The sequence below is a fragment of the Mauremys mutica genome, chromosome 1 (genome assembly GCF_020497125.1).
Source record: "Mauremys mutica isolate MM-2020 ecotype Southern chromosome 1, ASM2049712v1, whole genome shotgun sequence".
Classification (NCBI taxonomy): domain Eukaryota; kingdom Metazoa; phylum Chordata; order Testudines; family Geoemydidae; genus Mauremys; species Mauremys mutica.
Genome location: NC_059072.1, coordinates 127,740,781 through 127,755,221, shown reverse-complemented (window position 1 = coordinate 127,755,221; position 14,441 = coordinate 127,740,781). Strand labels below are relative to the sequence as shown.

The 14,441-nt window shown below is 40.5% G+C and overlaps 1 protein-coding gene across 7 annotated transcripts in view; it reads right to left on the bottom strand.

Annotated features, from left to right (window-relative positions):
- FAM118A (family with sequence similarity 118 member A) overlaps window positions 1-14,441 on the bottom strand; it is a 46,366-nt gene that overhangs the window by 18,883 nt on the left and 13,042 nt on the right. Inside the window, exons 3-8 of one of the 7 annotated variants that reach the window (XR_006574577.1) lie at window positions 12,692-12,944; window positions 11,091-11,312; window positions 10,251-10,379; window positions 9,795-10,080; window positions 6,362-6,394; window positions 3,673-3,886 (exon numbers count right to left, since the gene is read on the bottom strand). Coding sequence is in view for 5 of the 7 variants with exons in the window: in XM_044995326.1 (XP_044851261.1) it covers window positions 4,406-4,452; window positions 6,362-6,394; window positions 9,795-10,080; window positions 10,251-10,379; window positions 11,091-11,312; window positions 12,692-12,944 (970 nt within the window). In the remaining 2 variants the exon portion in view is untranslated. Of the gene's footprint in view, window positions 1-3,672; window positions 3,887-4,337; window positions 4,453-4,831; window positions 5,008-5,233; window positions 5,479-6,361; window positions 6,395-7,150; window positions 8,627-9,794; window positions 10,081-10,250; window positions 10,380-11,090; window positions 11,313-12,691; window positions 12,945-14,441 lie in introns of those variants that run through there. The other 6 variants (XR_006574587.1, XM_044995326.1, XM_044995335.1 and 3 more) reach the window with 6 other exon arrangements.

The window sequence follows — 14,441 nt, the reverse complement described above, 5'->3', positions numbered from 1 at the left end:
ATGCATGTAGTGGAAATTTCCAGAGGCAGGTGTGTATTTATATGCAAGCAAGAATCAGGCTGGGGATAACAAGGTTAGTTCAATCAGGGAGGATGAGGCTGTCTTCTAGCAGTTGAAGTCTGAACACCAAGGGAGGAGAAACTGCTTTTGTAGTTGGCTAGCCATTCACAGTCTTTGTTTAATCCTCAGCTGATGGTGTCAAATTTTCAGATGAACTGAAGCTCAGTAGTTTCTCTTTGAAGTCTGGTTCTGATGTTTTTTTTTGCTGCAGGATGGCTACCTTTACATCTGCTAGTGTGTGTCCAGGGAGACTGAAGTGTTCTCCTACAGGTTTTTGTATATTGCTATTCCTAATATCTGATTTGTGTCCAATAATCCTTTTCCGTAGGGACTGTCCAGTTTGGCCAATGTACACAGCAGAGGGGCATTGCTGGCATATGGCGTATATTACATTGGTGGACATGCAGGTGAATGAACCGGTGATGGTGTGGCCGATCTGGTTAGGTCCTGTGATGGTGTTGCTGGTGTAGATATGTGGGCAGAGTTGGAATCGAGGTTTGTTGCATGGATTGGTTCCTGAGTTAGAGTTACTATGGTGCGGGAGAATATGCTTCAGGTTGGCAGGTTGTCTGTTTGTGGGTGAGGACTGGCCTGCCACCTAAAGGTCTGTGACAGTGAGAGATCATTGTATGAGCAAGGGACTTCAAGCATGATTGCTCACATCCAGCTCTGATCTTCCCCTGCTCCTTAGCCTCTAATTTTTTTTAAAAATGGCATTTCCACTTTTAAGGGGCAAATCACATACTGGAGCAGCCGCAAAAGCATCAGAATCTGTACAACTGAGAGAAGGGTCGTCCAGTGGATTGATGGTTTCTCTACTATTTCTGACATGGTTAGTTCAACCCTTCAATAAGATGCCTTTGTGTACCGTGACCAAAAAGGTAAGAAGAAAAAAACCTCTCAAACCAACCTGCGATTTCTACCCTATTTTCCCCATAAAAATAAAACTTTTTCCAGTTTTCAAGCCTTCCAAATCAAATTTTTAAAAGTCTATATTTAATAGGCTCAAAACAGTCTTCCCCCATTGATTTTCAAGTTCTCCTGATGCATCCATCTTATCTTCCCACTTTCCTCTGAACTAGAAAGCAGTCAATAAAGGCCAGCTTTACTTTTTCCTGAGGAATTTTTTTTTTTGGGTGTTCTTCCTGGTAAGAAAAACTGGACAAGTTTCACCCACTGTTGCTTTTGTCCAGGCTGCTGTGGTTGCAGACATGTATTCCATACACAGTGCATACAGTCAGCACCCGCATGTCAGTGTTACCTATAGTACCTATAGCAGCAATGCTTACATGCTGTAGCCCACAGCCCTTACCATGGCTGTTTAAGAACGGTAGTGCCATCATTTCCACCACCACCCCCAGTGCTGTCTCACCTCCTGCAGCTGAGGGTTTTGTGCAGAGGGGGAACAAAGCAAATCAGAGCCATTCCACAGCTCAGAGAAATTCTTACCCTTTTTCTACACACCATGGGGAATGTCACCATACTTCTCCTAGTGGCAGATAAGAGCAGAGCTGTGTACCTGCTCTCCGGTCTCAATGCAATATCAGACTGACACCTAAATTGAAGTTATTTACCTACCTGTATTCTTTCCCAAGCCTTATTCCAATCCTAAGGAACAATGGCTTCATACCTTAGCTGTGAAATGGTGTCTGCCTTTTTATCGGGCAAGGACTAAGCTTTTTTCAATCACCATCAGCTTTTCATTTCTTTTGCAAATACGATGAAAGCAAATCAGCCAGCAGCAGTACAGCAGATTTCCAGGTGGATAACCACCTGCATTAATACAGCTCAGGCCACACCCTGCAAACTCTGCAGGCTCATTCAACAAGGGTTCAAATGACTTCAGTGGCACTTCTTAATGACATTTCAAATTTGGATATTTGCAAGGCTGCAACGTGGTCCTACATACACGTTTACCAAACATTATGCTATAACAGCAGCTTCCAGGTCAGATGAAAACTTTGGGAGGACAGTTCTGCAGATGCTATTTAGGTAGACTCTGAGCCCACCACCTACAAGTATTACTTGCTAGTCACCTGAAAGAAATACGTGTCTCCAGCCAGTGGTGAGCTGGAGTTGGTTCGCACGAACTGGTTGTTAAATTCTGAAGCAGTTTTAGAACCGGTTGTTAACCCGCTTCCCTGCGAGGGGGGTGCTGCAGCTTTGATGGGCTCCAGACAAGATGTGATGTAATTCCTCCTCTGGCCACTGGGGGCGCTGCGCTGCGGGAGCGATGTAGGCTGCCAGCTGGCCCTGAACATGGGCCCTGTTGCTGCTGCTGCTCCCCCAACCCCTGGCCCTGGGGCTCTTACTGCTGCCTGGTGGGTCCCCGGATGCTCTGCTGGGCCTGGGCTGCATCCTGCTGCTCAGGCTGCTCCGAGCCGCTCTCCCAGTGAGTACCTGCAGGTGCCCCCACACACCCCCATCTCCAGCCAGCTCCACACCCCCTGCCCTGCCTGCAGCCAGCCCTGCCCCACGCCCCTGTCTGCAGCCAGCCCCACATCCACTGGTGCCCTGCAGTTCCCAGGGCAGTAACCCTGCACACCTGCTTCAATGAGGGGGGGCAGGGAGTAGCTGGCACCCACACATGTGCATGCTCGGGTGACCAGACAGCAAATGTGAAAAATGGGGATGGGGTAATAGGAGCCTATATAAGAGAGACCCAAAAATCAGGACTGTCCCTATAAAATCAGGACATCTGGTCACCCTAGCACACCCCCAGGGAGTGGCAGGGACCCACACATGTGAAACAGAGCTCATTTCTAGTTCAGGCCCCTCTTTTTAAAAAAAGAACTTTAGGTAGGGTTAACATACATCCATATTTTCCCAGGCATGTCAGGCTTTTTGGTTCTTAAATTGCTGTCCTGGAGGAATTTAATTTTTTTTAATTTAAAAATTCCTCCCGGGAAAGTACAGATGTATGGTAACCCTATTGGTACAAAAAAAAAATACTGTGGCACATCCCTTAAATCAGAACTTTTTATAGGGAACCGGTTGTTAAGATTTTGGCAGATCATCACTGTCTGCAGCCACTCAAACAAAAAATGGTTACCTTCCTGTACTGCAGCTCTTCTTCCAGATGTGGTTGCAGATGTATAGACCATGACCCAACTTTGTCCCCTCTGCATTGGGGTCTCTATTCTTCACATTTAGTGCAAAGGAAATGAAGGGATTTGAGGCTGCACTACCCTTATATAGCCATGGGGGGTGGGGCGGGAAGATAAGGCCAGAGGGCACAAGTGCCACCTCTACAGGTACTGCTATGTAAAGTTACCTGGCTTTGTTGAGCTAGGTGCACACACATCTCAGTGGAATACTGTCTGCACCCACATCACATATTGAAGAACAATTACAATACAGGTAATCATTTTACAGTATACAAGGTCCACTACTACATGGAGTTCAGGCCTTACTGAGAAGATTTTTCTCTGTATTTTCCTTGTCCTACAATGAAACCTGTCCCCGTGTGCCAATTTGCTACCTGCACTTTGCTGACATATTTCCAATTCCAGGCAGTGTGCTTTGGCTTCCCACCCATTCCTTATTTTCTCTCCAGTTTGATGGTAACTCTGATGGCCAATCTACAACATAGATGACTTGCTGATAACCCACCTCTAGGAGATAACAGCTGTACGCTGACCAGACCTTTCAGCTGCTCCAGTCCCCCATCTTCATAAGTTTTCAGAGGAATGCCTCAGTTCCCTCTCAGGATCTGGCCTACCTCTAGGCATTTTATCAGGCATTGGTTGTAGTCTAGTTGCCCAAGGAAAGATTTCACAATCTGCATTTCTTCTGGGAACTCCAAGTATTTGCTTTCCAGGAATTCCTATTATATAATATAACAGTAGCTGAATGTGGAAACTGGTCCATGGTGGGGATGCACCTCTGTACTATACACATTTTCCTCATTTGTAAATAGAATTTCCAAAATGGGAAACGAGATAACCTGCTATATCATTGAGAGAGCTCAGACAGGCCCCGTTCAATTCAAGGCAACTGGCTGACCCAAAAAGCTCATCAGAACTACTTCCTAGAATTCCAAGCAGTTAAGAAGGTGGGTCTCTATTCTTAAGATTCCCTCTGAAATTGGTTACAATTCACATGAAAAGCAACAATAGGACCTTTGTGGCACACTGGCACTTCCAGTATGTTCAGTTTACTTGATGTTTTAAGTTTCCCTCTAATTTGTGGAGATGTGTTTTACTTCTGGCTATTTCCCAGTTGTAATGGATCACAGAGTACCAGGTGCCCACTCAGGAGAAAAGTAGTTTACTTACCTACCCCTAACTTTTCCTCTGTGAAATGGCCACCTGATGCTCTATGAGACCACCACTCAAGGCATCACCTAATTTGCATTAAATTCCAGTTGAAGGAGAAATCTCTCAATCCTTCCTGCAGAGAGAGAGAGGGAAAAAATCTTGGGATTCCCTCATATTATGATCCTGCTTTGCTTTAAGTCTTCTTTTCCATTTGTATAATAAATGATTAAGTTGACTGGCTGGCTCTAAGCAGGATAGTTTTTCATAGTGTTTAACAATTAGCTGTTATAGTTTGTCTTCTCAGTTTGAGCAGTTAGCTGGGGAATTAGAGAGGCAATCAGTTCTCTAAACAGCTCTACCTGCTAGCAATACATGGTGAAACCAGAGAGGCTTAAAAAAAAACCCACCTCTAGGCTTAGACAAGAGGAAGGAATAACCCTTGTAATGGGTCACAGAGCACCAGGTGCCCACAAGGGAGAAGGAAAAGTTATGAGTAGGTAAATAAATGTTACCTTTATTGGACATAATGCTGACCAATAATATATGTTTGCACCATTGGCCACAGGATGTCAAATATTCCCTCCACAGCCTCCTCAGAATGAGGGATTCCTCTGGAGCTAAGCCACCTGTGGACACTTCCATCATTACACTGGGCACCAGCACGTAATGTAGGCCCCCACTGTTTGGGCTAAGAAAAGCAGAAGGAATAAAATTTTTGCTTTTGCAGTGATAATTTATGACAAGTCCCATTCCTGCAGTGAGCACACCACCCTTTAAAACTCTGGAATCCATAGTCACTGGAGGGATTCCTGCTTTGGGCTGCTTAGAACTACACACCATGGCATCTGCTTCTGTTCCTGGGTGTAAGAGAGAGGCTGTCCCTTTAAAGTCAGGACATCCTTCTCCCCATAGCCTAGAGACTTGTTTCTTGGAAAGCTACTAGCCTATGTTAAGGAACCATTCTTACCTCCATACAGGATATTTCCAAAGTGTGAGCAAGATGGGTATTAAGTTTGCAGGTGGGATAGAGTTGGTGGTTAAGTTATTACAAGGAGATAAGTGAATGTGCAATATGGAGCAAGAGTAAGATTTCTTTTCATATTTTCAGTTTCTCACTGCCCTTTGTTTGCTCTCTTCTGAAAGAGATTTAGTGACTAATCTGAAAGGAACACGAGCATGAAATCTAGTTAGTTTAGTGAGTTAAACACAGTTTTAGATCCAACACTTGTCCCTAAGCCTTCCTGCCAATGTCTGGTTTTATAATTCAAAATGTTCTCTCTCTGCTTGCAGCATGAAAGACCCACACAGATAATGGGAAATGAGCAATTAGACACCAAGTACTTTAAAATGTCCAAAGTAAACCAACAGGAGAATTTTACTGTAATCTTTCAGTTAATTTTAGATGTTATTTGTAGCAATATCAATTAAAATTGGACATCTGAGAATTCTTTAAGTCGACAGTGTTAATTTTAATATTAACTCCCTTATACCATATGTTTAAATGTATTAGTCCTTATCTCTAATAAGGAGGGAGTACACCCATGAACGAGCAAATTCTGAACAGATTTTTACCATCCTTGATTTGCCTGACAAACAGGAGGTCTTGGGAAGATCAAAGTAAGCAGCAATAGATAGGATTAAAGATTGACGTTTTCTACCTTTTCAGATTCACTATTTAATCCTTGTACTGCTCAGCATTTGTTTGGGGGCAAGAAAACAGCAGCAGTGTTCAGCCCCAGCTCTATGATTGAAAGCGTTCAGAAGGGTGGAGTATAGGTGGTTGGCAAGTTAAAGGGACAACTTTTAAAGCAAACTAAGACTGCACAAAAGGTAAATCAGTCTGATTAGCATGAACTGTTTGCCTTTTATGGCAAACTGAAAACAACCGTCATCTACCACTAAGGCAACTTAGTGAGATTTTCATAGCCAAATCACAGCTCTGCAGTGATCATGTCATCTTATCTCTTACTTAATTTACTGTCTAAATTAGACTTCACCTCTGTTATTACTTATGAAAATTGTATTATAAAAATATTCTTTACCCAACAGCGTTGTACTATCCACTCGATCGGCATCTAGAAAGAGAGAACAATTCAACTGTGAACAACTAGTCTGGATATTCTTTGCTTTATATAGTAAACTAAAGCAACAAAAAAAACTAATAGCTTTTGAATAAAATTCTGACACTCCAAACCAAATAGTTGCTGGAAAGATGTTTGTATCTTTTATATAATACATGCTGCCTACTAAGCGTCAAGCCCTTTTTTTTTAGAAATAAAGCATGCTTAATGCAAGTACCTTCCAACACTATCATTATACAATATCCAACATTGGCTTGGCTTTTAAAGGCAGACAGGAAACTGCTCTAGTATTACACCTAGACAGAGTTCTATAAAATGAGCAGCACAGTAATCAAGAGAACTACCAAATGACAGAATCTGAACACACTGAATTTTCAAACAGATTATCAGAGGACATGACATTTAAAAGTAGTCTCAAAATGCTAATACCAATGAGAGAATTTCATCAGTTTGTAACAAAATTTTGGCACTAGCACAGCTTGTTCAAAATATATTTGTAATGCAACCTCAGTCGTGATCCATCTGCAACAGACCTACCTCATAATTTTGTAAAGCTAGCACATGATCCTGTTCTCTTTCAGTCTTGATTAAAAAAATAGATGACTGAAGAAAGTTTAGTGACAATTAACTATTGATAATTTGTGAGAAAAACAAAAATGAGGTGGTCACACACACACCCACCCACCCAAAACCCAGGAGATGGGCTATCACACAAAATAAGTGATATCAATTTCTCACTGCCACCTGTATAACCTGAAAAGCTGCTTTCCAGATCTGTAACCAATTTAGTTTGGGTTCCTTCTTAACTTTTTTATTAAAATCAAAATGAAGACCCTTTAGCCCCATAAACATGCTCAAACTAAAGCCTGACTCCTGAAAGACACATATGCATGTGAGAAGTCCCACTGAATTTAACAAGATTACTTGTGTGAGTGTTTGCAAGGTTGTAGTCTAAGCTTGCAGTCATTGCCAGTAGTGATTTGATGTGGACACAGCAGCAAAATGAGGAATTAAGTGGCAGAATGCAACTTTTATTAAAAACTTTAACACAGGGGAGGGGTACTACCCACCCATCACCCATGCTCTCCTATACCAGACATTTAATTGGTTCCAGTAGTGGGATTACAGGGCTCCTTACCATATAATCCATAATTGGTGCCAGAGTTACAGGGTTCCTTACCATACAACCTATAACATGGAGTGGCTCTCCTCAGCCTACCCCCCAGGACTAGCTCTCTCCGAGTCCTAGCACCCCATAAGGGGGAAAGAGCATGCAGGAGGGTGCGGTCCTTAGCCCACAAGGTCTGACCTCAGCCCACAAAGTCTGAACCTATCATGAGTCCAAGGCCCATTACCAAAACCCAGTCTTTTACCTCTGGGAACCATTCATTTTCTTCTCTTAACCACACTGGAAACCAGACACAAGTTGTGACAAATAAACAACTCCACCCCAGTACCTTAGTTAGGTATTAAGCACATTCCTACTCAACCCACTGTGGCTTGAAGGTGCCATAAAGGCAGCAAAATACTCCCTGGTCCTCTGCCAATTGGCCCATGGGAAAAAAGTTCTTTCCTGACCTCTTAAACTGGTAATTGGCTAGACCCACAGCATCCGTCAGGTAGCATTCTCATTCCTGTTTGGGTGAGTAGTGTGGCCTGCTGGAATGGAGCTGAAAGAGGCTAAATCCTGGGAGCTGGGGAATGCTGGCCAGTCAGCACCTTTCTCCCCTAGCTGGCCAGTGGGTTCCAGAGATTCCCAGGGGGAAGAGCTTCCTATTGTCCCTTGGTGAGTATCTTTCTCCCTTGCTACTGGGACTGTTCCCCTTTCACCATTACCCTCATCAAGTTCCCCCACCCATTGATGTGGGTGCATGGCATTTTTCCTTTTAATTCAGATTTTAATCAGCATGTTACACTGGCTGTCATCAGATCAATGTTTGGTTTGCATCTGACTGACTAGCTATCAGTTGCTGTTCAGACCTTTTAAAAAAAAATGTGTGTATAGGACTAACCAGTAGAAGTACGTCTAAAGGACAGACTCAAGTCCACAGCCAGTATCTACAAAGATCTGCTTTTCAATACGTGTCCCAGTAGGAAGTGATCAAACACATCCAGACTTTTCTTAAATGTCTTACATACCCAACCTCCTGAAGACCTAGAGGTTTCAATGGCCTTCTTGGAGAAATCCACTCCTCACCTTATCTCTGTTCTGGAATCTGGATAAGACTATATGTTATAGAAATCAATATCCCAGTAAGGCATCCGCCTGCACTTCGAATTTTTTTAAACTTACTGTTTTATAATCACATTGACAGAGTTCTAGTCACAACAGTTTAGCAGACATAACTGAGAACAGCTGAGAAATTATTATTATCTGTTACCCAAAGTTAGTTTCCCTTGTTGATGTTTCTCCAAAGTGTCTGATGAAGGCCACAGTAGAATAAACCTCATCTATGCACTAACACTTGAAGTAAGAAGATTGCTGGGAAAGCACTTCTAAAGCATTTGTCATCTTTTTTCTCTCTTCGTCTCCCTTTTTTACTTTTGTATTTTAAAAAAAGACTTACTTCGATAAGTTTTCAATAAAATATAACAGACTTCATAGACTCAGATGTAAAGATTAATACAGTTCATCTCTCTGCCAATACTGGACCGTTACCTACAGGACGTTTTTTAGTTTTACCCTAGTCTAGTTTTAAATGCCCCATGCAATAAGGCTTCACTGCTACCCTTGGAAGATTATTCTGCAGCTTATTCAGTAGGTCAGGTTTTTTCCTGATGCTCAGATAAATTGTTCTCACACAGTTGTCCTCTCCTCCACCCACCTAACTTGCACAGGATATGACTATTACCCTATGCAAGATTTGTATTTCTTTTATGTGTACACCAAACACCTGTAATTTTATATATCAGAGGGGTAGCCGTGTTAGTCTGGATCTGTAAAAGCAGCAAAGAGTCCTGTGGCTCCTTATAGACTAACAGACGTATTGGAGCATGAGCCTTTTAAGCATTTTTGCTATCTTTTCTGAACTCTCAATGTCTACAACCAAATATTTTATCTGGGGAACTGCACTTAATGAAAGTGAAGTTTAAGGGATAAATCCTTACAAGAACACTATAGTTGACAAATACACTAAGCAAGCAGGAAATTCAGAGCAAAGGGTAAATTTACAAGAAATCCAAACATTTGAAAATACAAAAATTTAGTTACAATTTTGTTATTATATGCTCCTACTCAGTATGTCAATCAGAAGCAGAGATTTTCATGCATGCACTCGTAACTACCCACTGGATTAACATCTCAAATCAAGTGCCACTTGCACAAAGAATATACTAAGAATGGAATTCATTTGCACACACAGAAGTTCATTATAAAGTAACAAAACAAAAATACCTGGACTCCTCTGCTTGCAGATTTGAGCAGTTAGATCTTGGACATATTCCGGGAAATATTCAAAGCAATCACCATAGGATAAAACTTTTATTCCATGCAGAAGCATATCTGCTTGGAGTTTAAAAAAGTGGTCTTCATTTTCTTTAAGCACCAACATATAATGTTCTAAATCTACTTTATTCTTTACAGTATACAGAAAAAGAGCCTGGAATATTTGATCACGCAGAGTCTCTCCACAGCCCACAAACAAGAAGGATTTGGTCAGATACAAGTTCTGCAGAACCTCCTGTTAAGAATATTATCATCACAAAAGAAAAATATGTTATCTATATGGCCTGCCCAAAGACACATGGGTCAAAGTAAAAACATTTATTAAAGTTTCACACACATAAAAGAAGAAATGGAACACTCAGTTTGGCAAAACACAGTATGTTCTTGAATTAAAGTCACACGTACCATTACTTCAGGGTCTTGAGTAACATCTTTATATCCTGAAGGATCCAACACCATTCCACAGGGATCTGTATACAAGCCATGAATATGAAGAACTCCATACTTTATATGACCTCTTGCCCACTGAAGAACCTAAAGCAAATCATGAATGTAATATTTACTTTGGATTATATTATACTACTGAAAAAGGGGAACTATATTCTTGTACAAGTGCCCAAACATGTAAAGCACAGTTGATCATTTTTGTCCTTTGTGTACTAAGGTCACAGTATCAGCCATCACTTGCATAAGTTATAGAAAAAACAGTTAAACTACTAAAATTTTGAAACAGAAGTGCCTGAACTGTAGATTGTAAAATGTTCAGAATACAATATAAACAATAACCTTTTAAAGGCTTTTTGCTCTTTTGACCAAAAGAAACTTATTTTAATTTGACGAAGAGCATTCTAGCTTTTTACAAAAACAGAAGACACCAAGAGTAAAGCAGAAAGAAAAATCTTCACACCCATCAGACATCTTTGAGTCTTCCTTTCCAGTGTCTGTGTGATGAGTTAATCACTTCACTAGATTAAGATACATTTGTGATTGTTACAGTTACTTCATCCACATGAACTGTTTCTGTAAATAAGAAATCTACCATTGGTATTTTCTGGCAAATTGTATCACATTATTCAAAACGGACAATGAAAACTGTCCATGTCTATTATTTTACTTCACTGAAAAGCTTTACAGAAAACTAAGTAGTAAAGATTTTCAATGAGTAACTAGTGAAAAAACCTGCAAAAGTACAAGACAACTCCTTTCCCCTATAAGAAGTCCTGACATTTCATTGCCTTACCATACCTTATCCTTATCTTTCAGGTCTAAAGACTCCATGGGTTTGCCCTGTTGCTGACCAAAAATCTCAAGTAAATTGTCATAGTTTGTTGTAAGGACCATAGTGCCTCTCTCCATTAGCCTGAGGATTGACTGTAGAACAACAGGATTCTGAATATGTTGTTCCAAGTTATCAAACACTTCCATTAAGCAATCCTGGAAAAAGTTGGGCTTGGTATCACCTGTGCGCTGAAGAAAAAAATAAATATGGTGTATAGTTAAAAATAAGCACTGTAACTGCCTTCAGCAGGACAGCAATGGTCCTTAACCATTTGTCCCAATACTTTTCTTTAAAAGGAATTTACTAACATAATGATATTTAGACAGCTCCTATAGTACATAAGATGTTAGGGTTTGAAATGTCAGAGAGAAATTTGAATGGCTTCACACATCCCTGTATTATTTATATAGCTCATATAGTAAGGTCATCCACTTTTCTAAAGCTTTTTGACAGGAATCAACTTGTGTGACGTATAGGCCGCGGGGGGGAGGGGGGGAAATCTCTTCGGTAGTTTGCCACAGTTAAACCTGTCACTTCCAAACTGAAATATTAAAATATGCTCCACTCATCTTTTAGCTGATGCCCAAACTCCATGACGGGTAGACCAGAGGGAGTTCACAACATACCAGAGTTCCATAGACTGCACTGGCTTCCTGATCACTTCCAGGTGCAATTCAATGTGCTGATGTTCATGTTTAGAAGCTGTATAGAGTTAGGGTCCTAGCTTCATGGGAAATCACAAGTGCTGTCATTACCTTTGAGGTCAAAAGTTACTATTCCCTAGATTTAAAGTCTGGGGTGCTTTCCTGAGACAAGGACTCTCCGAAATCACTTTTGCTCAACCAAGGCAGAGATTCTTAATCTTCAGGATGAGCTGCAAAGCCCATCTGTATATGCAGGATTTTCCCTGAGGGGATGGGAGTATTATGGTGTGTGGGTGTGTGCACGCGCCTCTCTCTCTCGATATAGATGACGAATTTTATCTGTATTCTCCCTCTGTATTCTCCACTGGAATCATTTCTGCTGGAAGACTTCAGGCTGTTTTTCATGGATTTCCCAAAGAAAACTTCTCAATCTCAAAATCAGTGACACAGATGCACATTGGACATGTGTGGACTTTCCTTATTTGAAATAAATGGAGCTGGGACAACTTAAGCCTATCAATAGTGTCAAGGTCTGTAAACATTTCTGTGCAATCTCTGGTTTCAGTCAGCAAAGCTATAAATTCCTATTTGAGTTCAAAACAACACTGACAGACTCTGACTTATCATAACACAAGCAAGAGTCTTGGCAATTAGAATAATCTGTTTCCACAGTTTTCAATGAGGTTTGAAATAAAACATTCAAATTAATGCAAGTAAAATAATTTATATACACACACACACACATACATACACACACACACACACAGCAGAAACCCCTACAAGTCCCTATTAGAAATCAAGACCCAATTGTGCTAAGTACTGTATAGTAAAACAGACTCTTTCTGCCCCCAAAGGGCTCAAAACCTAGGAATACTGCTATAATAATAATGTCTTTAAATAATAAGTACTATATACACACTCACTGGGGACATCTTTCTTATGAGATCATGTGCAACTACAAGCAAGTCTCTGTCTTTGATCACTTTTTTGCGGAATTCAGCAACGTCTCCTGGATGAAGCACCTCCAGCTGTTCAGCTGCTTCAATGACAGCTTCAATACAGCTCCTCCATGAGCACAGTGCTGGTATTTCTGGCGCTACAGCGGCACTCACTCCGGTTCCAATTACCAAAAGAAGGTCCCAAGGCTGCTTCCTTATTAGACTTCTTAAAATCTTCCTAAAATAAAAACAGAAGACCTACATTTTCTACACACTGTTTATCTTGTCAACGTTTCTTAGGATTTTGATAGAAGAGCAATTTAGTGTGTCCATGTGAACTGTTAGTGCTTGTAAAAGGTAAAAAGTGCCAAATTGACAGCCCTAGAGTAGAAATGCTGTTTCTCAACAGATCAGCTTTCTCAAAATGAGAGATCAATGTACCTCAACCTTAAGGAAGAGAGACCACCTCTAGGATGAGAGAATGGGTATGACACCTCCTACTACTCTGTCTTTGGCCTGTATGCTGTGACTGCAACTAATATGACAATTATTGCAAACTGGGCTGATGGGATTTGTGATCAAGAATTGTACTCAAACCAAATTAATTTCACATAGTTTACTTTTACTTAACAGCCAAAAAACAGCAATAGCTTTCACTCACTAATATACTTAGCTGGATTTAAACTGGCAATCTAGAAATGAAACAATCTATTGCCAATTTTCAATCCTTTGGGTCACCCAGTCATCCTTTCAGCAGTTCTTTTAAGAGAGCTGTACTTCATAGTACCATTGAAAGATTTACTAAATATAGAGACATTAATGGCAAAGTTGAAATATTTTAAAAAGACAAAGGAATAAGGTTCTAGTTCATCTGCACGTTAATCAAATGCTGCAACAGACAGCATTTATGTACAGTTGTGGTGTGAAAGATAGTCACATACATGCTCCCCTTCACCTAAACAACTCCCTCGGCTGTTTTCTGTTTATGATCAATAATTATCTCCTCTAGGGCTATAAAAAGCTTCAGGCTTAAACACAGATTCACCCAAAAATGTTGCCTGCATGAGCTGCCCCTAGGTATTAGCTGTACAACAGCAAGCACAAGGAATTCTCAGGCAAGTCTCATGGGGAGGCTTTCTGCAAAACTAAAAGTAAAATTGGTCTTTGTAAAGAAACATCTCCATTAGTCCAAAATCATCCTTGAATGCAGAAAGCTTGGTAAAATGGATAGAATTACTGAGGGGGGGAAGCCTCATTTTCAATTATTTCAGGCAATTAAAGAAAGAAATTTAGAAAAGAAGAATTTTTTTCATTTATTTTTGAAGTTTTGTAGCTTCTCATTAATCTTGGCTTCAGCAGACAATCTTGAAAACTCTTTTTTTCTGCTAAAACTGTGCATAATTATAGAATATAAAGTTACCACAGGCATAATCTACAAAGCTCTGGTTATATACATCATATGCACATTACAAATTTGTGAAAAAAACTGGTATGATTATCTAATAGAGATGTGGAATATATTTCAATAATGTGGAAGAACTCAAACAATAATTTGACAAATATTCAACATTCAATTTGGTCTACAATATTTAACTCTTAAAACAGCCCTTATTTCATTGCTGGAGGTGGGTAAGCAATTGGGATTTCTAGGTCACATTATCTGAATCTATAAGCAACAAGTTAAACATCCCTGTTGAAATTGCCTCAGGCACAGCAACAACTAAAGTAGCTAAGG